The 18,562-nt window shown below is 39.2% G+C and overlaps 1 protein-coding gene across 3 annotated transcripts; it reads right to left on the reverse strand.

Annotated features, from left to right (window-relative positions):
* Positions 1-2,924: 2,924 nt before the first annotated feature.
* On the reverse strand, positions 2,925-18,324 carry CDKN3 (cyclin dependent kinase inhibitor 3). Of its 3 annotated transcripts, XM_016198135.2 has the most exons (8): positions 18,255-18,324; positions 15,984-16,066; positions 14,160-14,215; positions 13,578-13,622; positions 10,828-11,050; positions 7,346-7,377; positions 5,344-5,447; positions 2,925-3,262 (listed from the first exon to the last, which is right to left on the reverse strand). In XM_016198135.2, the coding sequence occupies exons 1-8, from the start codon at positions 18,261-18,263 to the stop codon at positions 3,176-3,178; spliced, it is 639 nt and encodes a 212-aa protein (XP_016053621.1). In that variant the 5' UTR covers positions 18,264-18,324; the 3' UTR covers positions 2,925-3,175. The 3 variants fall into 3 exon arrangements, with proteins under 3 accessions (XP_016053621.1, XP_016053620.1, XP_016053619.1); XM_016198134.2 differs by lacking the exons at positions 2,925-3,262; positions 5,344-5,447 and having other exon boundaries at positions 6,628-7,377; positions 10,828-11,047; XM_016198133.2 differs by lacking the exons at positions 2,925-3,262; positions 5,344-5,447 and having other exon boundaries at positions 6,628-7,377.
* Between the last annotated feature and the right edge of the window lie 238 nt (positions 18,325-18,562).

The raw sequence follows: 18,562 nt of genomic DNA on the forward strand, positions 1-18,562 counted from the left end.
CAGCAAAGTACATGGCAGATTGCAGTGTGTCTCTCACAGCTTGTTCAGTGTTTTTCAACTTGAGGACCACTCAGGCTAATAGCTCTCACAAGAGCTCTTCTCTGCTCCCCAAATCAACATTTTTTGAAAATATGTCAGATGCGTGTGTAGAAAGGAAATAGAGCTATAGACATACATTGAAATTAGCAAAATATTTTCTTTGGTACAACACTTCTCCTTTCCTCAGGTTATATGTTTATGATCAGTGTTCATGGAATGGTGTTGCCATGGTGCAAATAATGACTCCTGTGTGCCTGTCATACCCTGCAGGGGGCTGGGCGTTCATCATAGGTGTGGCTACAGCATAGCATTGTGAATATATAGAGCTCATTCAAGTAATCTGTATTTTAAAAGTACACATCTAAGTTTACTGATTTATATAACACCCACAAATGTGCATCGCCCAATCAGTTGTACAGTATAATTGTAAATCAGAAATTTCTGACAGCAAAAGTATTTTAAAGCGTTCTTTTCAAAAGGGAAAGATAATATTGATACCATGTCTAGCATTGTTCATAAAAGCACTCATATTCATCCTTTTGAGAAACTAATAGTGTTAATCTCAAACAATTTAATCTCTTTTGCTCAAGCCAATCCTTGAATCTGCAGTCAGACCAGCAGCTAATCAGTCTCTGGTACTAGTACTATAGCTTAGAAGATGGTTCTGAACTCATACTCTAGGGCCTAGAGCAGAATGTGGTTCTATTTCTGGGTATGTTGAATAGCTTTCTTAGAACAATTTTGCTAAAGCTAAATGTTTAAAGGAGTAAACTGCTCTGCTGCTTGTTCTGTTTGGTTTTGGAAAATAGTATAAACCATATAAGGTGATTGATCTGTGGGATCAGAATAAAGGTTCTATCCTACATTGATTCTGTTAATGCACATTGTGGAAGTGAAGATGTAGTAAATATCTTAACATGGAAAAGAGTGAATAATTTTATTGCTCAGTACTTCTCTAAACATTTGCATTTCTTTGGTTACCATGTTTATGTATCCTGGAGAAGAAAAGTTTCTGAAATAATTGATGACTGGGTAGCTCCTAAAACTGCTAAGAGAAATACAGAATGTAGTTAGCCATTTGTGCTCATGGTTTGTTGAAATCTAAGTTAACCTCGATGATGCTGTACCACTGTCCAAAGAAAATGCCCTTACGTAGTCCTACCTTCTTAGAGCTTGCTTGACTTATTTCTTGTATATTTAATAAAAACCATCTCAAATGTTTCCTTGTGTAGTTTATGGATAATGGTTGAGTCTGTGTGTTAATTCAATCTCAGCAGCTAACTGGCTTGACCAGGACTCTAGACTGTCTCTCTGCTTCCTCTCCCATTGTTTTGAGGGCTGTCCCACAGGTTGGGCAAAGAAGATACTTTCCAAGACTGTTGGATTTTACATATTATTAAATTTAATTGGACAATTATTTTTGAGTAGTGTCATCCCATGTTTCTCTTATGGAATAATCTATGTTTTTCTATATGCTTGGTGTTAAAAGTAGTTTAGTCAGGCATTTTAAATGTGGAAGGCTTAACTAGCACTTGCAGTGGACATTAAGACAGGCATGCACTTTGAAAATTCAGTTGATTATAAAGGATTTGATTAATCCATGCCAATATTTCCCTCCATTTCTTATGTGTTCATGAATAAGCTATATGTTTATATTGGAAGAAAGCTAATAAGATTTGGTCAAGTCAATTTCAGGGACTTCCTAAAGTTTTATAGAATATTGTGATTTTAAATTGTACTAAAATCATGAGGAAGGTCAATCTGTGATTGTAGCCTGTATTTAAAAAAAATAACTTTCTTGCTATAGCTTGACATTTATTGTTAGGTAAGACATCTCTAGTTTAAACATAAGTTTTAAAATATTGATGGTATATTATGGTGCATACTGTGTCTTTGGTCTGGAGTTCCCAAACAGCACTAGTAATTTTTTTAAAGTATTCCCTAAGAAAATAAAAGTAGTTCAGCAACAGCAAGAAGAATGTGAAATCCGTTTTTTTGGTAATTATACAATTATTTAAAAACTTAAGTTTTGCCCAGCCGGGTGTGGCTCAGTGGTTGAGCATCGATCTAAGATCCAGCAGACTGAGGTTTGATTCCTGGTCAGGGCACATGCCCGGGTTGTGGGCTCGATCCCCAGTCGGGCGTGCAGGAGGCAGCCGATCAATGATGATTCTCTCATCATTGATGTTTCTATCTCTCTCTCTCCCTCTGAAATCAATAAAGATATATTTTTAAAAAACTACTTAAGTTTTGATGTGAGGAAATTTACTTTGTCTTTATGCAAGTGCCTATGACTCCCGGTTCATGTTTGTGATTACCAGTAAGAGCCATGGACGCACCTCATACGACATGGAGACACTGCTGTCTGTCAACCAGGTGGCTTTGACTCATTGTATAATCCTGTCTGTCGTGCTAATGACTGCTTTTGGTAGCTCAGTGTTGAAATGAAAGACAAGACGACATGTTCAGGAACATTGGGTAAGGTGTAGGAGCAAGAGAATTGGAGATTGTTAATCTGTAGATAAGTACTTTATACAATAAGTGTGAAAGGGATTAAATTCATTTGTGTAGTTTCTAGGATGAAAAATGGGCAGCTGTCTGAACCAAGAATTCCTTGTCTGAAAAAGTCCAAGCAAATGTTGGATAAACAGCTGTTGGGGATGGCTCAGTATTGGGGGGAGGTGACTAGATGATTCCTAGGGTCCCTCACATACATCTGTGAAGCAGAAAAAATGGGAGCGACTTTGGGAGGAATAAAGGAATAATTTTAGCTTGGGTACATACACCAATTTGCACACTTAATAGTATGTTATATGCCACCCAATAGTTACAAATAGTAAAATGAGGTAAAAGTGTAGTAAATAATAAAAATACGCAACCAAATATTTTTCCCATACTCTTTTTTTCAGGGGAAATATACCAGAGCAGCCAGTTCATTTCTAAAAAGGAAAACTATAGAAATTTTTCTATCTCCTATAAGAGATGCAAGAGACACAATGAAATTTGTCAATAAAAGCCTTTAGGAATATCCGCACATACACATTTACATTCAAGTTGGTAACAATTGGTTTCACTTCAAATTATATTAAACTCAGATATCAGACATGGTCCTATATATGCTGTTAGAAATTCTTTTTTATCTAGATACAGATCTTGATAGTGAATCTCTTGATGACAGGTGTGCAGTTAGTTTGTCCCGGAAATCATGAAGATAATTATATTGCTGAAAAAAGAAAAGATGTGCTGAAATACATTGTAGAAAACTACCTCCCAGAGTAGTCCTAATGCTGGTAGGAATCAGAAGTCCGAAACTTTTGCTAAGAACAATTCCACATCCTTTGGGGTAAGCATTTATCTTCCAATAAAGAAGCATAAAGTGTGAAAACTATTGCTTTAAAAATCTCTAAAAATCAGAAGGTAGCTTGAAACACGAATGTTTTATAAATCGGTAAAAATCCTTTCTCCCTTTACTGGCAGGAGCAAATAAGACTAAAAATAGTCCATGAAGGCATTCTTTTTGCTAGTGTATCTTCCCCTGGGGGGAGGGCGTAAGTAGGGAGGAGAAGGCACTTTCTGTACCAATTCACTTTGGTATCTTCAAGAAAATCTATTTCTGAATTTATAGAAGGCCTATTTTTTCACTTTTTTAGGTAACAATCCATTTGGAATGCTCATAGTAGATAATATCACAAATCTTAAGCAAATTTTTAAAAAAAGTTTAAATTTATTTGGAGTTTTAATAGCTTCCTAGAGGATATGCTTCTCTGCCAATAATCTCATTTCATCTCATCACTGAGGAGTTGAAATTACTGCTAACGGGGGAAAACCTATTTGCAGAAGGTTGAGGTGATAAATTGACAGTCCATCCTAACAAGGGCTTAATTCCAAGATTAAAGATATAAAACATGTACATACATATATACATATATGCTTATGTTTGTGCATTTTGTTTTGTTTCAAAGAGAGACTTGAGAACATCTTGAATTTGCAGGATCATTTGATCTTAGTAATAAAGGGAGCTCTATTTTCAGAACCTGTGCAGTGAAGGGGATCCTGTATGGCCTGTTTTGTGAATGGCCTTATTTGAGCACTGGGAGTCAGGCTGCTTGGTGGATTTATCAGTTATAATAATTCACATCCATTATACTTGGTTAGACTTGCACCCTGGGAAGATGGACTGTCCAGCTCAGGGAGCCACCTAAAGGTCAGGATTCTTCAGTGCCTGCTCCTAATTGAGCTTTACAGAGCTACAAATAAAGTGAAATTAGTCTTTTCAGCAATATGGTTAATATAATATCCTTGGGCATTGCTACTGACTGCAGTGTTTTTGAAGTGTTAAAGGGAAGTCAATGTGGAAAACACCACTTTGATTACCCGCAGTGAAAGATAATGGCATTGCTTTATATTTTTTGTATTACGGTCATCTATCTATATTAAGTTTTTGGGTGATATAATAGGATCATTTCATTAGACCTTTTGGGTAAAAATCTACCCAAGAAACTACCAAGTTTATAGTAACCACCTCATTTTTCCAAGTGAGAGGATTCACTCCCAGAACGGAATGGGCAAAAACGGAACAGTTGTAGATCTTGGAAGAGTAAACCGGGAAGTTCAAATTTTTTCATTATTTTGTTTGCAGCACTGTGAACTTTTGTAGACACCCAGGTTATATTTTAAAGTAAATTAAAAAAAAATCAAAATATAAACAGGTGATATATGAATAATAGAATGCTTTGATTTTCATTGCTTTTTTGATAATATAGGGGTTCAGAACCAGCCACCCCAAGATGTGTGTCAGTGGTACATGGGTTATTTTGAGCTAAAGGCAACCAAGACCCTGTGGGCTCAAGAGAAACCTCTGCCACCCTCCTCCCCAACTATCTAGAGGGATCTGAATTAGGGGCCTTGCCTATAATAAGAGATTATTGGAGATAACCCACCTATATGGCAGGGCAAACTACTGATAACTGAACATGTGCTCTCCCTGCAATGCCTTCTGAAGCCAACGGCCTTTCCTCATCCCCAGCTCAGAATATCAAATATACATGTAATTTCCCATTTATCTCTGAATCTCTCCTGCATACGGAGCCTCTGACTCGTGTGTATGTGGCTCCCATGAGCACAGAGTTAAATTTCATTTTCTCCTGTCAATCTGTCCCATGTTGATTTGGTCATTCAACCAGCCAAAAAGAACCAGAGGAAGGAAGGAGACATTTGTTTCTTTTCCCACAGTGATGAATTACACTGTTTTTCTAACCATCTGCCACCTAATCACACCTGCACAAAAACAGTCAACCTCCTTACCTTTATGGTCTGTATTGCTCCAGATCCTCTTAGGTCTCTCAGGCTGTCTATGGCTTGCTGTGGTGATACTGTGTCAGACAGATATAGTAGGAGACAAGCGGCTACTAATAGAACATGATAGAAAAATAGTATATTATTAAGAAATTAATGATAGGGTAGAGTATTTTATATTTAATTAGATTTATGTTGGTACAGAAGACTAAGTTTGGTGTAATTGTTTGAAATGAATTAAAAGTCTGAGGCCTTACTATGTGTTTTTTTGACAGTTAAATTGTGATTTTAACAGATATTTTAAAATATGTTTTTATTGATTTCAGAGAGAGGAAGGAGGGGGAGAGAGAGAGAGAGAGAGAAACATCAATGACGAGAGAGTTGTCATTGATCGGCTGCCTCCTGCACGCCCCCGACTGGGGATGGAGCCCGCAACCCGGGCATGTGCCCTGACCCGGAATCGAACCTCGATCTCCTGGATCCTGGGTCGATGCTCAACTGCTGAGCCACGCCCAGTGGGGCTTAAATTATGATTTTAAGTGACTGGTTGAATTAAAGTTTAATACTGGCTTCATTTTTTTTACATAGCTTTTATTGAGTTATAATCCATATGTCGTATAAGTATATAATTTAAAGTATACAAGCCAGTGGCTTTCGGTGTATTCACAGATATGTGCAGCCATCACCAGTCAGTTGTAGGGCATTTTCATCGCCTCAGAAGGAAGCCCTGTAACCTTTTGTTATCATTCCCCCTACCACCCCCTGTCCTGCCCTAAGCAACCAATAATCTACTTTGTCTTTATACATTTGCCTATTCTAGACATTTTTTAATAAATGGAATCATATGTTGTCTTTTGTGACTAGCTTCTTTCACTTAGCATAATGTGTTCAAGACTCATACATATAGTGGCACGTGCCTTTTTATGGATGAATATTTCATTGTATGGATATACATTTTATTTTTCAACTGATGGACATTTGGGTTGTTTCCATTTGGGGTTCTTATGAATCATGATGCTATAAACGTTCATGTATAAGTTTTTGTGTGCACATAACATTTTAATTTATTTTGGGTATATACTGAGGAGTGGAATTGCTGGGTCGTGTGGTAACTGTATTTAACTGAGGAACTGCCAGACTGTTTTCCAACGCAGCTGCCCTATTTTACATTCCCACCAGCAATGTACGAGGGTTCCAATTTCTCCACATTCTAGCAAATGCTTATTTTCCCTTTTTATGGATAATAGCCATCCTAATGGGTGTTGTGTGGTATCTCATTGTGGCTTTGTTTTGCATTTCCCTGATGACTAGTGATGCTGAACATCTATCTTTTCATGTGCTTAGTGGTCATTTGTATAGTTTGTTTGGAGAAATATCTATTCAGATCTTTTCTCTTTTTAAAAATTGGATTGTCTTTTTATTGAGTTGTAAGAGTTCTTTGTATATTCTAGGTGAGTCCCTTATCAGATATATGGTTTGCAAATATTTTCCCCACTCTGGGGGTTGTCTTAATTTTGCTGGTGGTTCTTTGAAACACAAAAGTTTTTAATTTCCATACTGTCCAATACTAAAAGGAAAAACTGTTACTCCAGTGTGGCATTTTATTAACTGTTTTTTCCCCCTACTACATTTTTAAAAAAGTTTAAAGTTAACAGATGGTAATTAACTTTGGTTTTCATACTTATGTTACAGGTGGATATTATTTAGAAGTTACTGTTGGTATCATAACACCTGCATAGGAGTAACATTAGAAAACAAAACAAAACACAAGAATGCAGGTGCCAAGACTTGTAAATTATGTTTTACAGAATTCTCCAAAACAATGCTGAAAACACCTCCCACTCCCACCTCAGCTTCCTGGGGAACACCAAACTTAGGGCCTTAACTAAACGGACGGGTCGTAGCGGACTTATACTGTGCTTCGTTTCATTTTCATACCATGAGCATATGGCCCAGAAGCAGTTTAACTTCCAAGTTAAAAAATACTGAATAATGAAAACATATTTCTTACCAAGACAAGATCTCCCAACTCCTCCATAACAGCTGAAAGGAAAGTACAGTTTTGAGATTTGTATATTTTCATTCCATCCCAACAATTACAACTATAGCCTTGCTCTTTCTGCCATCTATTTCTAACTCTAGTGCCTAGCACAGTACCTTGCACACCGAAATAGGATTTTTGAATTGATAAAGAGCAAAGTGCTTATTTATTTGTTAGATATTCTGAACACCTCTAAGGGTCAAGTAGGCAAGGCCTTTTTAGTGACCTTTAAACTCCAGGATCTACATCTGAGAAGTGGAACTTGTTACTAAATAGATAGAAATCAGACTATTTTACCAGTTGCCATTGGATTATCTTCCTCTGTCTGAATAAAACCGTAGTGGTTACAGGACAAGTGCTGACCGTGTAATACCTCTTCATTCATCTAAAACGAGTATAGAGGTAGTGTTTCATAGAAGTTTAGAGCCTGGGTTGAATCCTAGATCTGTCATTTATTAGGTGCATGAGCCTAAGCAAGTTATTTAGCTTCTCTGGGCCTCGGCCTTTTCACCTACAAGATGGTGACAGCAACAGTACCTACATCATAGTGAGGACTGAAAGAGGTAACATCTGGAAAGGGCTTAGAACAGAGCTTGGCACAGAAGTAAACTAATGTTAGCACTGTGAAGACATTAGCAATTCTGCATAACTGAACTCAGAAAAATGAAGATTAACCTTGAAAGCAACAAAACCATTCATTTTTATCATTTTCAAAGACCCTGACACATGTATTACACCTTCCTGACTTTCTTAGAGGGTACACTGGACCTAACTGGGTGCTGATGACTCATCCGGAACATCGGTTACTGTAGTGTATTGCAGATGAAGCTGTAGATGCATGTCTTGTGATAGGATGTGAGACAGAGGGCAGACAGGTACGGACCTCTGGAGAATTCATCAGCTGGCTTTCTACTCAGTGTCCAGAGGTAGCCTGCTTCAGAGACGAGGATCTACCATGAAAGGTAGAGAGAGAACACTGCAGTGGCTGTCTGCAAGATTACTACTACTCTACAGCTCTTGCTACCCCCTCATCTTCCCTCCTCTGACCGGCTGGTTGATTCCTATTCATCCTTCACAACCCAGCTCCAATTTCATTCCCCAAAATGCTTTGCACCCCGACAGAAGCCACCGCTGCCCTGTGTGCTGCCTCATACACACCTTGCGTAAGTTTTATTGCACTGACATGGTAGTGCTGTTAGCTGTGGGTTCCTTGAGGGCGGGGCTTGTGCTTCGCAGTGTATGTTCTGTATTCAGCTTGGGACATGGTGTTACGGGTTGAATTATGTCCCCAAAATGACATGTTGAAGTCCTAATCCCTAGTGCTGTGAATGTGACCTTATTTGGAAATGGGGTCTTTGCAGATGTAATCGAGTTAAGATGAGGTCATTAGAGTGGGCCCTAATCTAACATGACAGGTGTCCTTATAAGAGGAAATACCATGTGAAGGCACAAACACACAGGGAGAATTATATGATGACAGAGGCAGAGATTGCAGTGATGTAGCTGCAAGCCAAGAAATGTCAAGGATTGCCAGCCACCACCGAAAGCTACGGAGATGCAAGGAAGGATTCTACTAGAGCCTTAGAGAGAGTATGGCTGTGGGTTTTGATTTTGAGCTGCTAGCCTCCAGAACTGGGGGAGAATAAATTTCTGTTGTTTTAAGCTACCCAGTCTGGGGTACTTTGTTACAACAGCTCTAGGAAATGGTATATCATGGTAGGCAAGCAGTGTTCACTGACTTTATAAAGGAATGAAAATGTCCAAGGAGAACAGTGAGACAGCATCGGGAGACGACAGTGAAAAGCTGGACCAGAGCCTGTTTCTGAGGGATAAACTTGAGAGCTGTCTAGTAATGTGGGCATTTGAAGATGGCAGAATGGAGAGGAAATTGTCTTTGTCCCAACAGTAGTTACTCTAGGATACCTTCAAAAGCTCTGGGACAATGAAAAATTCCAGTCATCAGATGCTTTAATTTATGGGAGCCTGAAACATTTAACATATGCAAGGCTGCCCACCCATCTTTCCATCCTGTCTGTACTCTTCAAACATCGGAGCATTTGATTTGCTAGAACCTGTTAGAGTGGAATTTATTAATAAGCTTCACTGATCTGAGCTAGTTTGATCTCTGGAAACTTTTTAGTAAATCTTTCAAAGATTTACTTGAAAAAAAAAATCTCAGAATTGGTTTGAAAAAAGGGTCCAAAAATTGGAAAATATTTTTCACTAGCTACATCTAATTATCTAATGCTATTTTACTTAGACTTAGAAAACTTAGCATAGATAACTACTTATTCTAGCAATTAGTGACTGTTTACAGTGAGAGATTATGTGTTTCTCTGGAGAAAGTTTGCAAACTGTAGACTGTAGGATGGTTTCTAGTTCTTTATTCCCTACTCTGCATGCTGTAGTTCTCTGTATGTCTGAGTTCAGTTTGCCCACAAACAGGTGTGTGTCCTCAGAGACCCCCGCACTGGTGTGGTTTGCCTTCAGACGAGGAACTGCTGGCATGGGGCCCCTGAGCTCTAGGCCGAAGAAGAGAGGGTGGCTGGGTTTGCCCTGTCCCTGGGTGGCCTAACACTATCGGTTATTTGGTACAGTCCTCATACTTTTTAGCGCAACACAATGAATTCAGGACTTTAGGGCTTTTGAGGTATTAAAGCATTTAATATTCTATCTTGTTTCAGAAAGGATTAAGCAGCTTACTAAGCTACAAAAAGTACCATTGGCACAGAGAAGCACTGGTTTGCTCCCTGTGGCTGGCCCTCTGCTGTGTCTCACCCCTGGCAGAGCATCTGCTGCCCCTCCCCACGGCACCCCTCTCACCTTGGCACTGCTACTCTCTACTGCTGGGCGTCTCTCTGCTTCCTTTCTCCAAGCTACTTTTTTCTTCTCTCCTTTTTTCTTTAACATCTTTTGTTTTAAACTTTCATATCAGCAGCTTATGTATAGATATCTGACAAACAGTGACAATCCCTCTTTCATCTTGGTAGCAAAGTCATATAATCAAATGTAATTTTCAAGTCATATTTTTAAGATTGCTCATTGCTTAGAGATTATTTGCTATTTTTTAAAAAAATTGACTTTCTTGCTGTTGGAAGCAACTGAAAGGCTAATAAGTAAGGTTAATGGGAATAATGGGCCACCTTATTAAGAAGGGAGGGCCCCAAAATTATAACTAAAGGAGTAAGACAAAAGGAAAGAAAAAAGAGCCTGGAACCCTATTCTAAAAATTTCAAAATCTACTTTTATTGTCCTTAGTTTTCAAAATAATAGCAAATTTCTGAATGCTTGCTCTGTGTCAGGTATTGTGCTAGTACTTTTCATGCATTACTTCTTTTTAATCCTTGCACCAAAACCGAAGGTAAATAATAACTGAATAAGGGTGCAGTAATTCGAGAAATCCTCCTGACCGGGACATTTCTCATGTAATGTATGGAGAAAGGAAGACTTACTGTATTAAGGTTTTTCTGTTATTTTTAAGGCAGATTGCAAGCGCCTCCATTATTTCACAGCAGCTGGCTATGTCGGGAGTCCCTCCATCTGGGATTGGGTGATGATGAGTGGTAATTCCGTGCTGCTGGTAGAGGTTCAAAAGGTTTGGGACTCTGTATTTTGACAGTTCTCCTCTGGTGCAGAGAACAAATATGTCTTGTATGCCATAGTTCTTTAATTCTTCTGCCAATAGACCAAAATACACAGACACACACAATATGGAGTTACATTTTTCTTTTTTAAAGGAATTATTATTATTCTGAAATATGTTTTTATTGAGTTTTTTGACAGAGAGGTAGGGAGGAGAGAGAAACACAGATCGGTTACCTCTCGCCCCCCCCCCGCCCCCACACCGGGATTGAACCTACAACCTGGCCACGAGCCACTGGCGACCTTTTGGTGCACACGCCAGGGCTGGAATTTCATTTCTTAAGCCAAACTAAGTAAATAACAAATGATAATCTATAAATTTGAAGAGCTTACTGATAACCTAAAACAATACTGATCCTCAAACTAGGGTAAAAATCAAGTCACTAAGCACAAAATAGGATTTAGAAACATCTGCAATGAAAGGCGATTAAAATTAAACCTGACTTTATAATTCAAAATGCTTTTTACTGAATTTTAAGATGAGTCAATTATATTGCTGTTCTTGAAAATTTTTTTACAGTATATGCTGCTTTAAAATAAATTTAAAAACATCTAATGTTTCAAAATAAACTCTTGAGAAGTCCAATGATAGCACTTTTCTTTTCTGTTTTCTTCACACAAAACCAACCACGTTTGCTGTCTTCACCAGTCTGTCGTTTTGTTTTACCCTAAGCATTGTATACGAAGTCTCCAGCCTGGCCATGGACCAGAGCTCTGGTATTCTGTTATAGTCATACCACACCATCATGAATTTAATCTATGGACTAGGTCTCTAGGAAGTAAAACATCAGCTCTCTTAGGATTATGCAACTTAGCTAGTTTCTCTATAATGAATATGAACCAAGCAACAGTACCACAGGCCATTCTACAGAACTTCCTCATGGCATATCCACTATAGACCATTTGATTCGTAGTGAATGAATAATTCTGGCTGCTCTGAGCCCCTCTCCCTCCCTACCTCCTAAATCCAAGGACATTTAGCCATTTAAGTACAAAGTGCCTTTGATCATGAACCTTTAGATTTGTACTTGAAATGTGGCTAGTCTAAATTGAGATTTTCTAAGTGTAAAATATAAATCTAATTTCAAAGATTAAATACAAAAACTTTATCTCATTAATAATTTGTTTTATAAGCAAAACCCATTGAAACGATACTATTTAGGCAATAGTAGGTTGAATAAAATATATTAAGTTAATTTCACCTGTTTTTACTTTTTTAACGTGACAACTAGAAAATGTGAAGTTATATACATGGCTTCTATTTGTGGCTTTCATTACATTTCTACTGGACAGTGATGCTCGAGATGATACTGCTATATTTTTGAACTTCTAAAAGCATTTAACCTGTCGTTAACATACTTAACCATTTTTAAGAGTAAGTAATTTTCTATTTGCCTCTTGTACACATTGGGTAATTACAATTATACAGTGGTTTTCAAACTTCTTTGGAAAGGACTCTGAGGAGGAAACACAGGAACTGCTACAAGTGGATTCTAGGTCTCCTCCATCAAACGTTGTCATCTGGCGCATATATTGGATTCCATTGAAAAACAAGAGGTTTAGTAAAATATTGGAAACCCCTTTTATAGAAGATACTAAATAAATAGGGCTTTCCAAAATATGCAAGATTGGTTCTTGAACCAGTGATTTACATTAAATATTCTCCAACTGGAAATTTCCTACCATGGTGGGTATCTCTAAATCAGCAAATCTTTACAAATATTGCAAGGGTCAACTAATCTATTAGCCTCTTTAAGTCTTTTTTGGTAGGTAAGGAAAAAATTAGAGAACATACATCAGCAAACTGACATACTGCAACAACCAGGAAAAAAACTTAAGATTAAAAAAAAAATCTCTTCCAGTCAGAATCAAGCAATACTATATTTTAATTTTGATGTATTATAAGGACATTGGTAGGACCAGTAGCCCTGTTTTATTCCAGGATAACCAGAATAAAATATTTTGAAAATCTGAGTTTTTTAGTATCTCGAAATATGTAAATTTCAAATTGGGATAGATTATCAGGTTATTTGAGGGATTATGGCTCAAAGCTTTAGTGGTATGAACATCCTTGGGCATGTGAAGATCAGACCTCACTCTGTCTTTCCCACCTAGATGCTGGCTCTCTAAATTTTCTATCTGGGATGGACAATTTCACTACTACCTCCGGGTTCCCAGCTCAGGCTTAATTTCTGCTACCACAGTCAAGTCTGTGAAGCACAGCATGTTCAAAGACCTGGGCAATGCAATATCAGTTTCCTGTTTACATACTTCTCTCCCTCCAAATTACACATTCTAAACCCAAATGCAGTTTCTATGTATAATATAACTATACCATTTGGTGAAAAGCAACATCATGTTTACTTTAGTGAATGATGAGTTCTCTGTGCCCTTCACAAATACCTCTTTACATATTAGAATAAGTCTGTGGTTTGAAATTTTATGAAATATCAAACATTTATTTGGTATATTGAGAAAAGACTAATTTTTCTTTCTGACAAAGAGATTTTGTGTTATTTTTCAAAAAACTATTAATATGGTTGTTTCATATTACACCTACCTGTATCTTTTTGGATATTTCTTCTAATATCTTTAAATTTACAACCTACAAGTAATAAAACAAGCGAAAAAGTCAGTTTTTGGTCATATATAACTAATATATTTAAACACAATATAGTTACTTTAGAAAGTCATTCCACATGATCATTTATATGCTTCAATTCCATTTTGAATGTAAATTTCAATTTATTATATTCTTAGGAATATAATCCAGAGATTTATAGAGCCCAGCTGAAGGAACTACTAATGTAAGGATTATTTATTCCGTGTCCTTTCTGTAACAAGTACCTGGCTATAGTCCTCAACCTCACACTGTACCCCAGTGTTTAAATTTTACTAAGAGAGGTAAGTCAGAAATGTAAAACTGAATGTGGATCTAGAAGGCTTGAAGCATGGATCTATGTTCCTTTATCTATGGCCCACCATAAAGGCTCCCAAAAGTGAGTTCCCCCTGCTGATGGCCTATGACATTCTCCTAACAGTACAGAGAATAATGTGTTAGCTGACCAGAAACAAACAAAAAATCTAAACACCAAAAACTCTTTAAGTATATCAATAAGAAACCAACTGTAGTGTTACCTACCTGGAAGAGCACACAAACCCAGAAACTGAGAACAATTCACTCGTGACAGGGGTAGCCTGAAAAGACAAAACTTTATCATAAAGTATAGCTCAGTTTATAAAAAGTAATAAATGGAAATTCAATTTAACAAACGCATGTGCTTGCCACTAAACAAGGGTATTTTAAAGGTTTATAGTAGTCACAAAACAAAAATTCATAGTTAAATATCAATGTGTTGGTCACAAAAAGGCCTAGAAAGAATGGAAGTTTTGAAACAGAGACCTATCATTTACTTTGTTACAATTTTTTTTTTTTTTAAATATATCTTTATTGATTTCAGAGGGAGGAAAGGAGAGGGAGAGAGAGATAGAAACATCAATGATGAGAGAGTCATTTGATCAAGCCCACATCCCGGGCATGTGCCCTGACCGGGAATCGAACCCTGATTGCCTGGATCCCAGGTCAACGCTCAACCATTGAGCCACACCCGGCCGGGCGCTTTGTTACAATTTAAGTCCTAAAAAGTGGCAAGTTAATTTAAACATACCTTAAAGATAATAATGCCTAGAATGCCTACGGCTAATATAAAGTGTACTTAAGTTACCCGGTGGTATATTACCTGATAGTTTTTCTTAATAACCTTAGGAAATAAGCTGGAAAATGACCATCTGACAATTTCATCCCCAGCATTCATTACACATTACTATTTTAAGATTTCTTTGTAGGATCTCCTTAAACATACAATTTCATGATAAAAAAAATCACAGGCCACCCACTTTTTGTAGTAATGGATTTTGGTTAAAATGAAATAATTTCAAAAAACCATATTTCCAGTTTGCAGTACTCAGGGACTTGGGGGGTGGTGGTGGTGGTGGCAGAGGCTTACCTGACTTGCAAGACAGAAAATGAGTTTAGAGGAAAACAAGGGACAACATATAAACACCACCTGACTGAAAATTTGATGAATTTTTGAGTTTTAAAGGGGGGTTAGAAGGGGCAATGAAAAATAATTGCTATTTGATGGCAGAACAAAAAACTTTAGGGACAACACTTACATTTTTTTCTCTTTCTACAGTAGGGAAGGGCTTTCTTTCTTTTAGATAGAGAGGAAGAGAGATAGAGATAGAGAAGAGAGAACACTGACTTGTTGTCCCACCTATTTATGCATTCATTGGTTGATTCTTGTATGTGCCCTGACCAGGGATGGAACCCTTGGTGTATGGGGAGGATGCTCTAACCAGCTGAGCTATTCGGCCAGGGAGGGAATGGCTTTCTTAAATAAAGCAATGATTACATTTACAGCAAGAAAGAAAGCATCTGATTGCTGGTTGTAGAGAATTTGGTGTAACCATAAGTCACTGCCAAGATCTGGAAGTTGATTTTTCTGTAGAAACATTTTTATCTGTTATTGTATCTATGGTAATGTGGCTTTTATCTTAAATGGTCTGCTGATTGACATGTTCCTGTGGCAAGTAGTTCTAGGATTTGACTAAATGAGAACCAATGAACTATCGCACCATTTGGTACACTATTCTTTTGTCATAAAAGAATAAGTAGGTTTTGGTACTAAATGGGAGATCATTCCAATCCGATCTCAACTCCTTACTTGTTTCTACTGTGGTTTTCTCAATGTATAAAGGACCCCCCCACCCCTCCAGGCAAAAGAGCCTAATTTTATCATAGATATTAAATAAACCATGGAGTTAGACAATCTCGCAAAGATTAGAATTACAATCAGTGTAAGAGAATCATTAAATATTTTCAATAGGTGTAATTCATGCTACAAAGATTATGATGTACACATCAAGTACTTCAGCTCATCACTGATCAGAAATGTTAACATACCATGATATCTGAATTGGAGTCTGTTCATCTTCAATAGGCTCTTCATCTGATGAGTCAAACTCACTTGTTTGCAATGAACTAGGCTTCAAAAGAAATCAGTTACGTTAAATAACTGTAGAGAAGAATATTTACATATAGTCTTAGTATAGCTGATCTTTGCTTAAACACACACTGAATGCACATTTGCAATTTATTCAATCTGGAGTATCAGAGAGATCAGCAATAACAATAAATTATTGCAATTTACCATGCTATTAATAATTACAGCACTTTGTAGTAGAGTTGGATTGGGAATCAAGAAGCCTGGCTTCTGGTGTTGGCTCTGCCACTTGCTGTATAAGTGATGTCAGTTTATTCTGGATCTCAGTATTTCACAACTATAAAGTGAGATTTATTCACTTGTTCACAAACATTTCTTAGACACCTTCATTTGCCAAGTTCTGGAGAGCCAAGATCCATAAAATAAATAGCCTACTTTCAGTGTAGTTGTAGACACAGATGTGTGCACAGATTACAGAAGGAAATTTTAAGTGCTAAAATGGAAGCAAAATCTATGCATTTTAGAAAAGGGAGTGACTGACTACTTAGGGAGCTGGAGAAAGCTTCACAGAGGAGATGCATTAGCTGGGTTTAGAGGGATGAGCAGGAGGTTTTAGGCAGATAGGGAAGAAGCTAAGGCTATTATGGCAAAAGGAGAAAGGGCTTGTGTATTTGGAAACTATTATCAGAGCAGAGGAGATGAAGCTAGAGATGTAGTTTTACCCTACCCCATTTATCAAAAAATAACTCCCATACAGCCTAGTAGTTTGGTTGGGGTAGGAGTATAGGTAGAATAACCTGCCCTCAACTTTGTGAATCATTGGACTAGAGAGATTGAAGTGGGCTTTGTGTGTTGATCTAAGGAGTTGGAGCTTAATGCTGTAGGCATCATTTCTACATGGCAGACTGTTGGAGTTTTATAAGGCCAATAAAAACATACCTTTCTTCTACTCCTTAACTGGAAACAACTGAGAGATAAGACACTTCCAGGGAAATGGAAGTCAATACATTAGTCTTATTACAGTGTCATTATTGTTTTAAAGCAGTGGTCTGGTGGGCTTGTCAATTCTTCACTCTAGAATTGGATTTATCCACCCAGTCATAGGCAGCCAATGACAACCCAAGACTCCCATGCGGCAGAGAGAAGGGAGAAAGGGTGGAACTACCTGTGTTCAGCAGCTCCCAAACTTGAGGATCAGATCACTCATTTTCCCTTTCTGGGGACAAGTGGAGAAAGAGGACAGGACGGAAGGACAGCTGATGTCCCAACGCATGGTAACATGGGGATTAGTAAGTGCAACCACCTAATGGCCTTTCTAGCTCTGAAGCTATAGTCTACAATGGTCTTGCCTGTTACAAGATCACATTACAGAGCCAAATTAGGCTGTGGCCTTGAGTTGCTTTGGCCCTGTCCCTGTTATTAACTCAAATCAAATGAAGTTGTCAGCCTTGGCGGTAGATGTGAGTCAGGTGGGGCTTCAGCTTCTTGCATCTGTTTCTTTCTCTGAAAAGCAGTTTTGATGATTCAAGATTTTCAGTTTGCGTGGCCTACTCAGGTTCTCCCAGACAGGTTTAGAAACCCTAACACAGCCGGGCGTTTCCGCTCCCGGGACGCAGGGATTCTGAACCTCGGGGGAGGCACCAGGTGCCGGGCGGCTGGGGGGCGGGCGGGCGGCGAGGCAGTGGCGACGACACCCACAAGCGGGGGCGGGCAGTCGTCTTTCATGACATTTTCCTTGTTCACGGCGAGGACCGCTCCCCAGGGGGCACAGGGCCGCCGGCCACATCTTTTGGGGCTGGGGTATCCGGCAGACTGATACGCTCAGACACTTGAGCTCTCTCAGCCTCAGCTTCCCCAGTAAAACGGGGCTCAGCCCTCTCCGGCGGGGCTGTCGCGAGGTTTAGAAGACCCGGCAGGCGATAGCAGACAGCCCACGACAGACGCACAGCGAATGCTGCTTCCCCTCGCCCGCCGCCGAGCCTGTTCGGTCGCAGCCATCGCTCTCGCGGGTCCCGGGAAGCGCCACCTCCCCTGCCCAAGGACCGTTACTGCGCGAGTCATTACGCCACCAGACCCGGGCTGCCCACGGGCCCAGGAACTGGGGAGCAGGGTAAGACTGAGGTCCAGAATAGACCGACATCGCTTATACAGTAAGTGGGAGAGCCAGCACCAGAAGCCGGCCCCGCTGCCGTCCCTGCGGCTTCGCTCCTCCAAGCCTCGGCCCGACTCACCGGCTTCATCGCTGGCCGCCCCACGTCGCGACCGGCCACCGTCTCCCTCCAGCTGCACCAGAGTCTCAGCGGCCCCGCGCCGAGCCCGCCCCTCCGCTCAGCTCATTGGTACGTCCTTTTGTGAGGTGGGGCGCGGCGTCTTCTAGGAACCAATCACGCCCTCGCTCTGTTTCTTACTCCGCCCCCCCGGTGCCCTGGCTCGGCCTCTAAACGCTCATTGGTTCCTAGGTGTCCTTTGAAAGACGCGCGGGAGTTGGGCCCAGTTGAACTTTGATTGGCTGGGAGGGCGCTCTACTCCCGCCCGTTAG

This window comes from Miniopterus natalensis, chromosome 1, assembly GCF_054644295.1.
Source record: "Miniopterus natalensis isolate mMinNat1 chromosome 1, mMinNat1.hap1, whole genome shotgun sequence".
In the NCBI taxonomy this organism is placed as follows: domain Eukaryota; kingdom Metazoa; phylum Chordata; class Mammalia; order Chiroptera; family Miniopteridae; genus Miniopterus; species Miniopterus natalensis.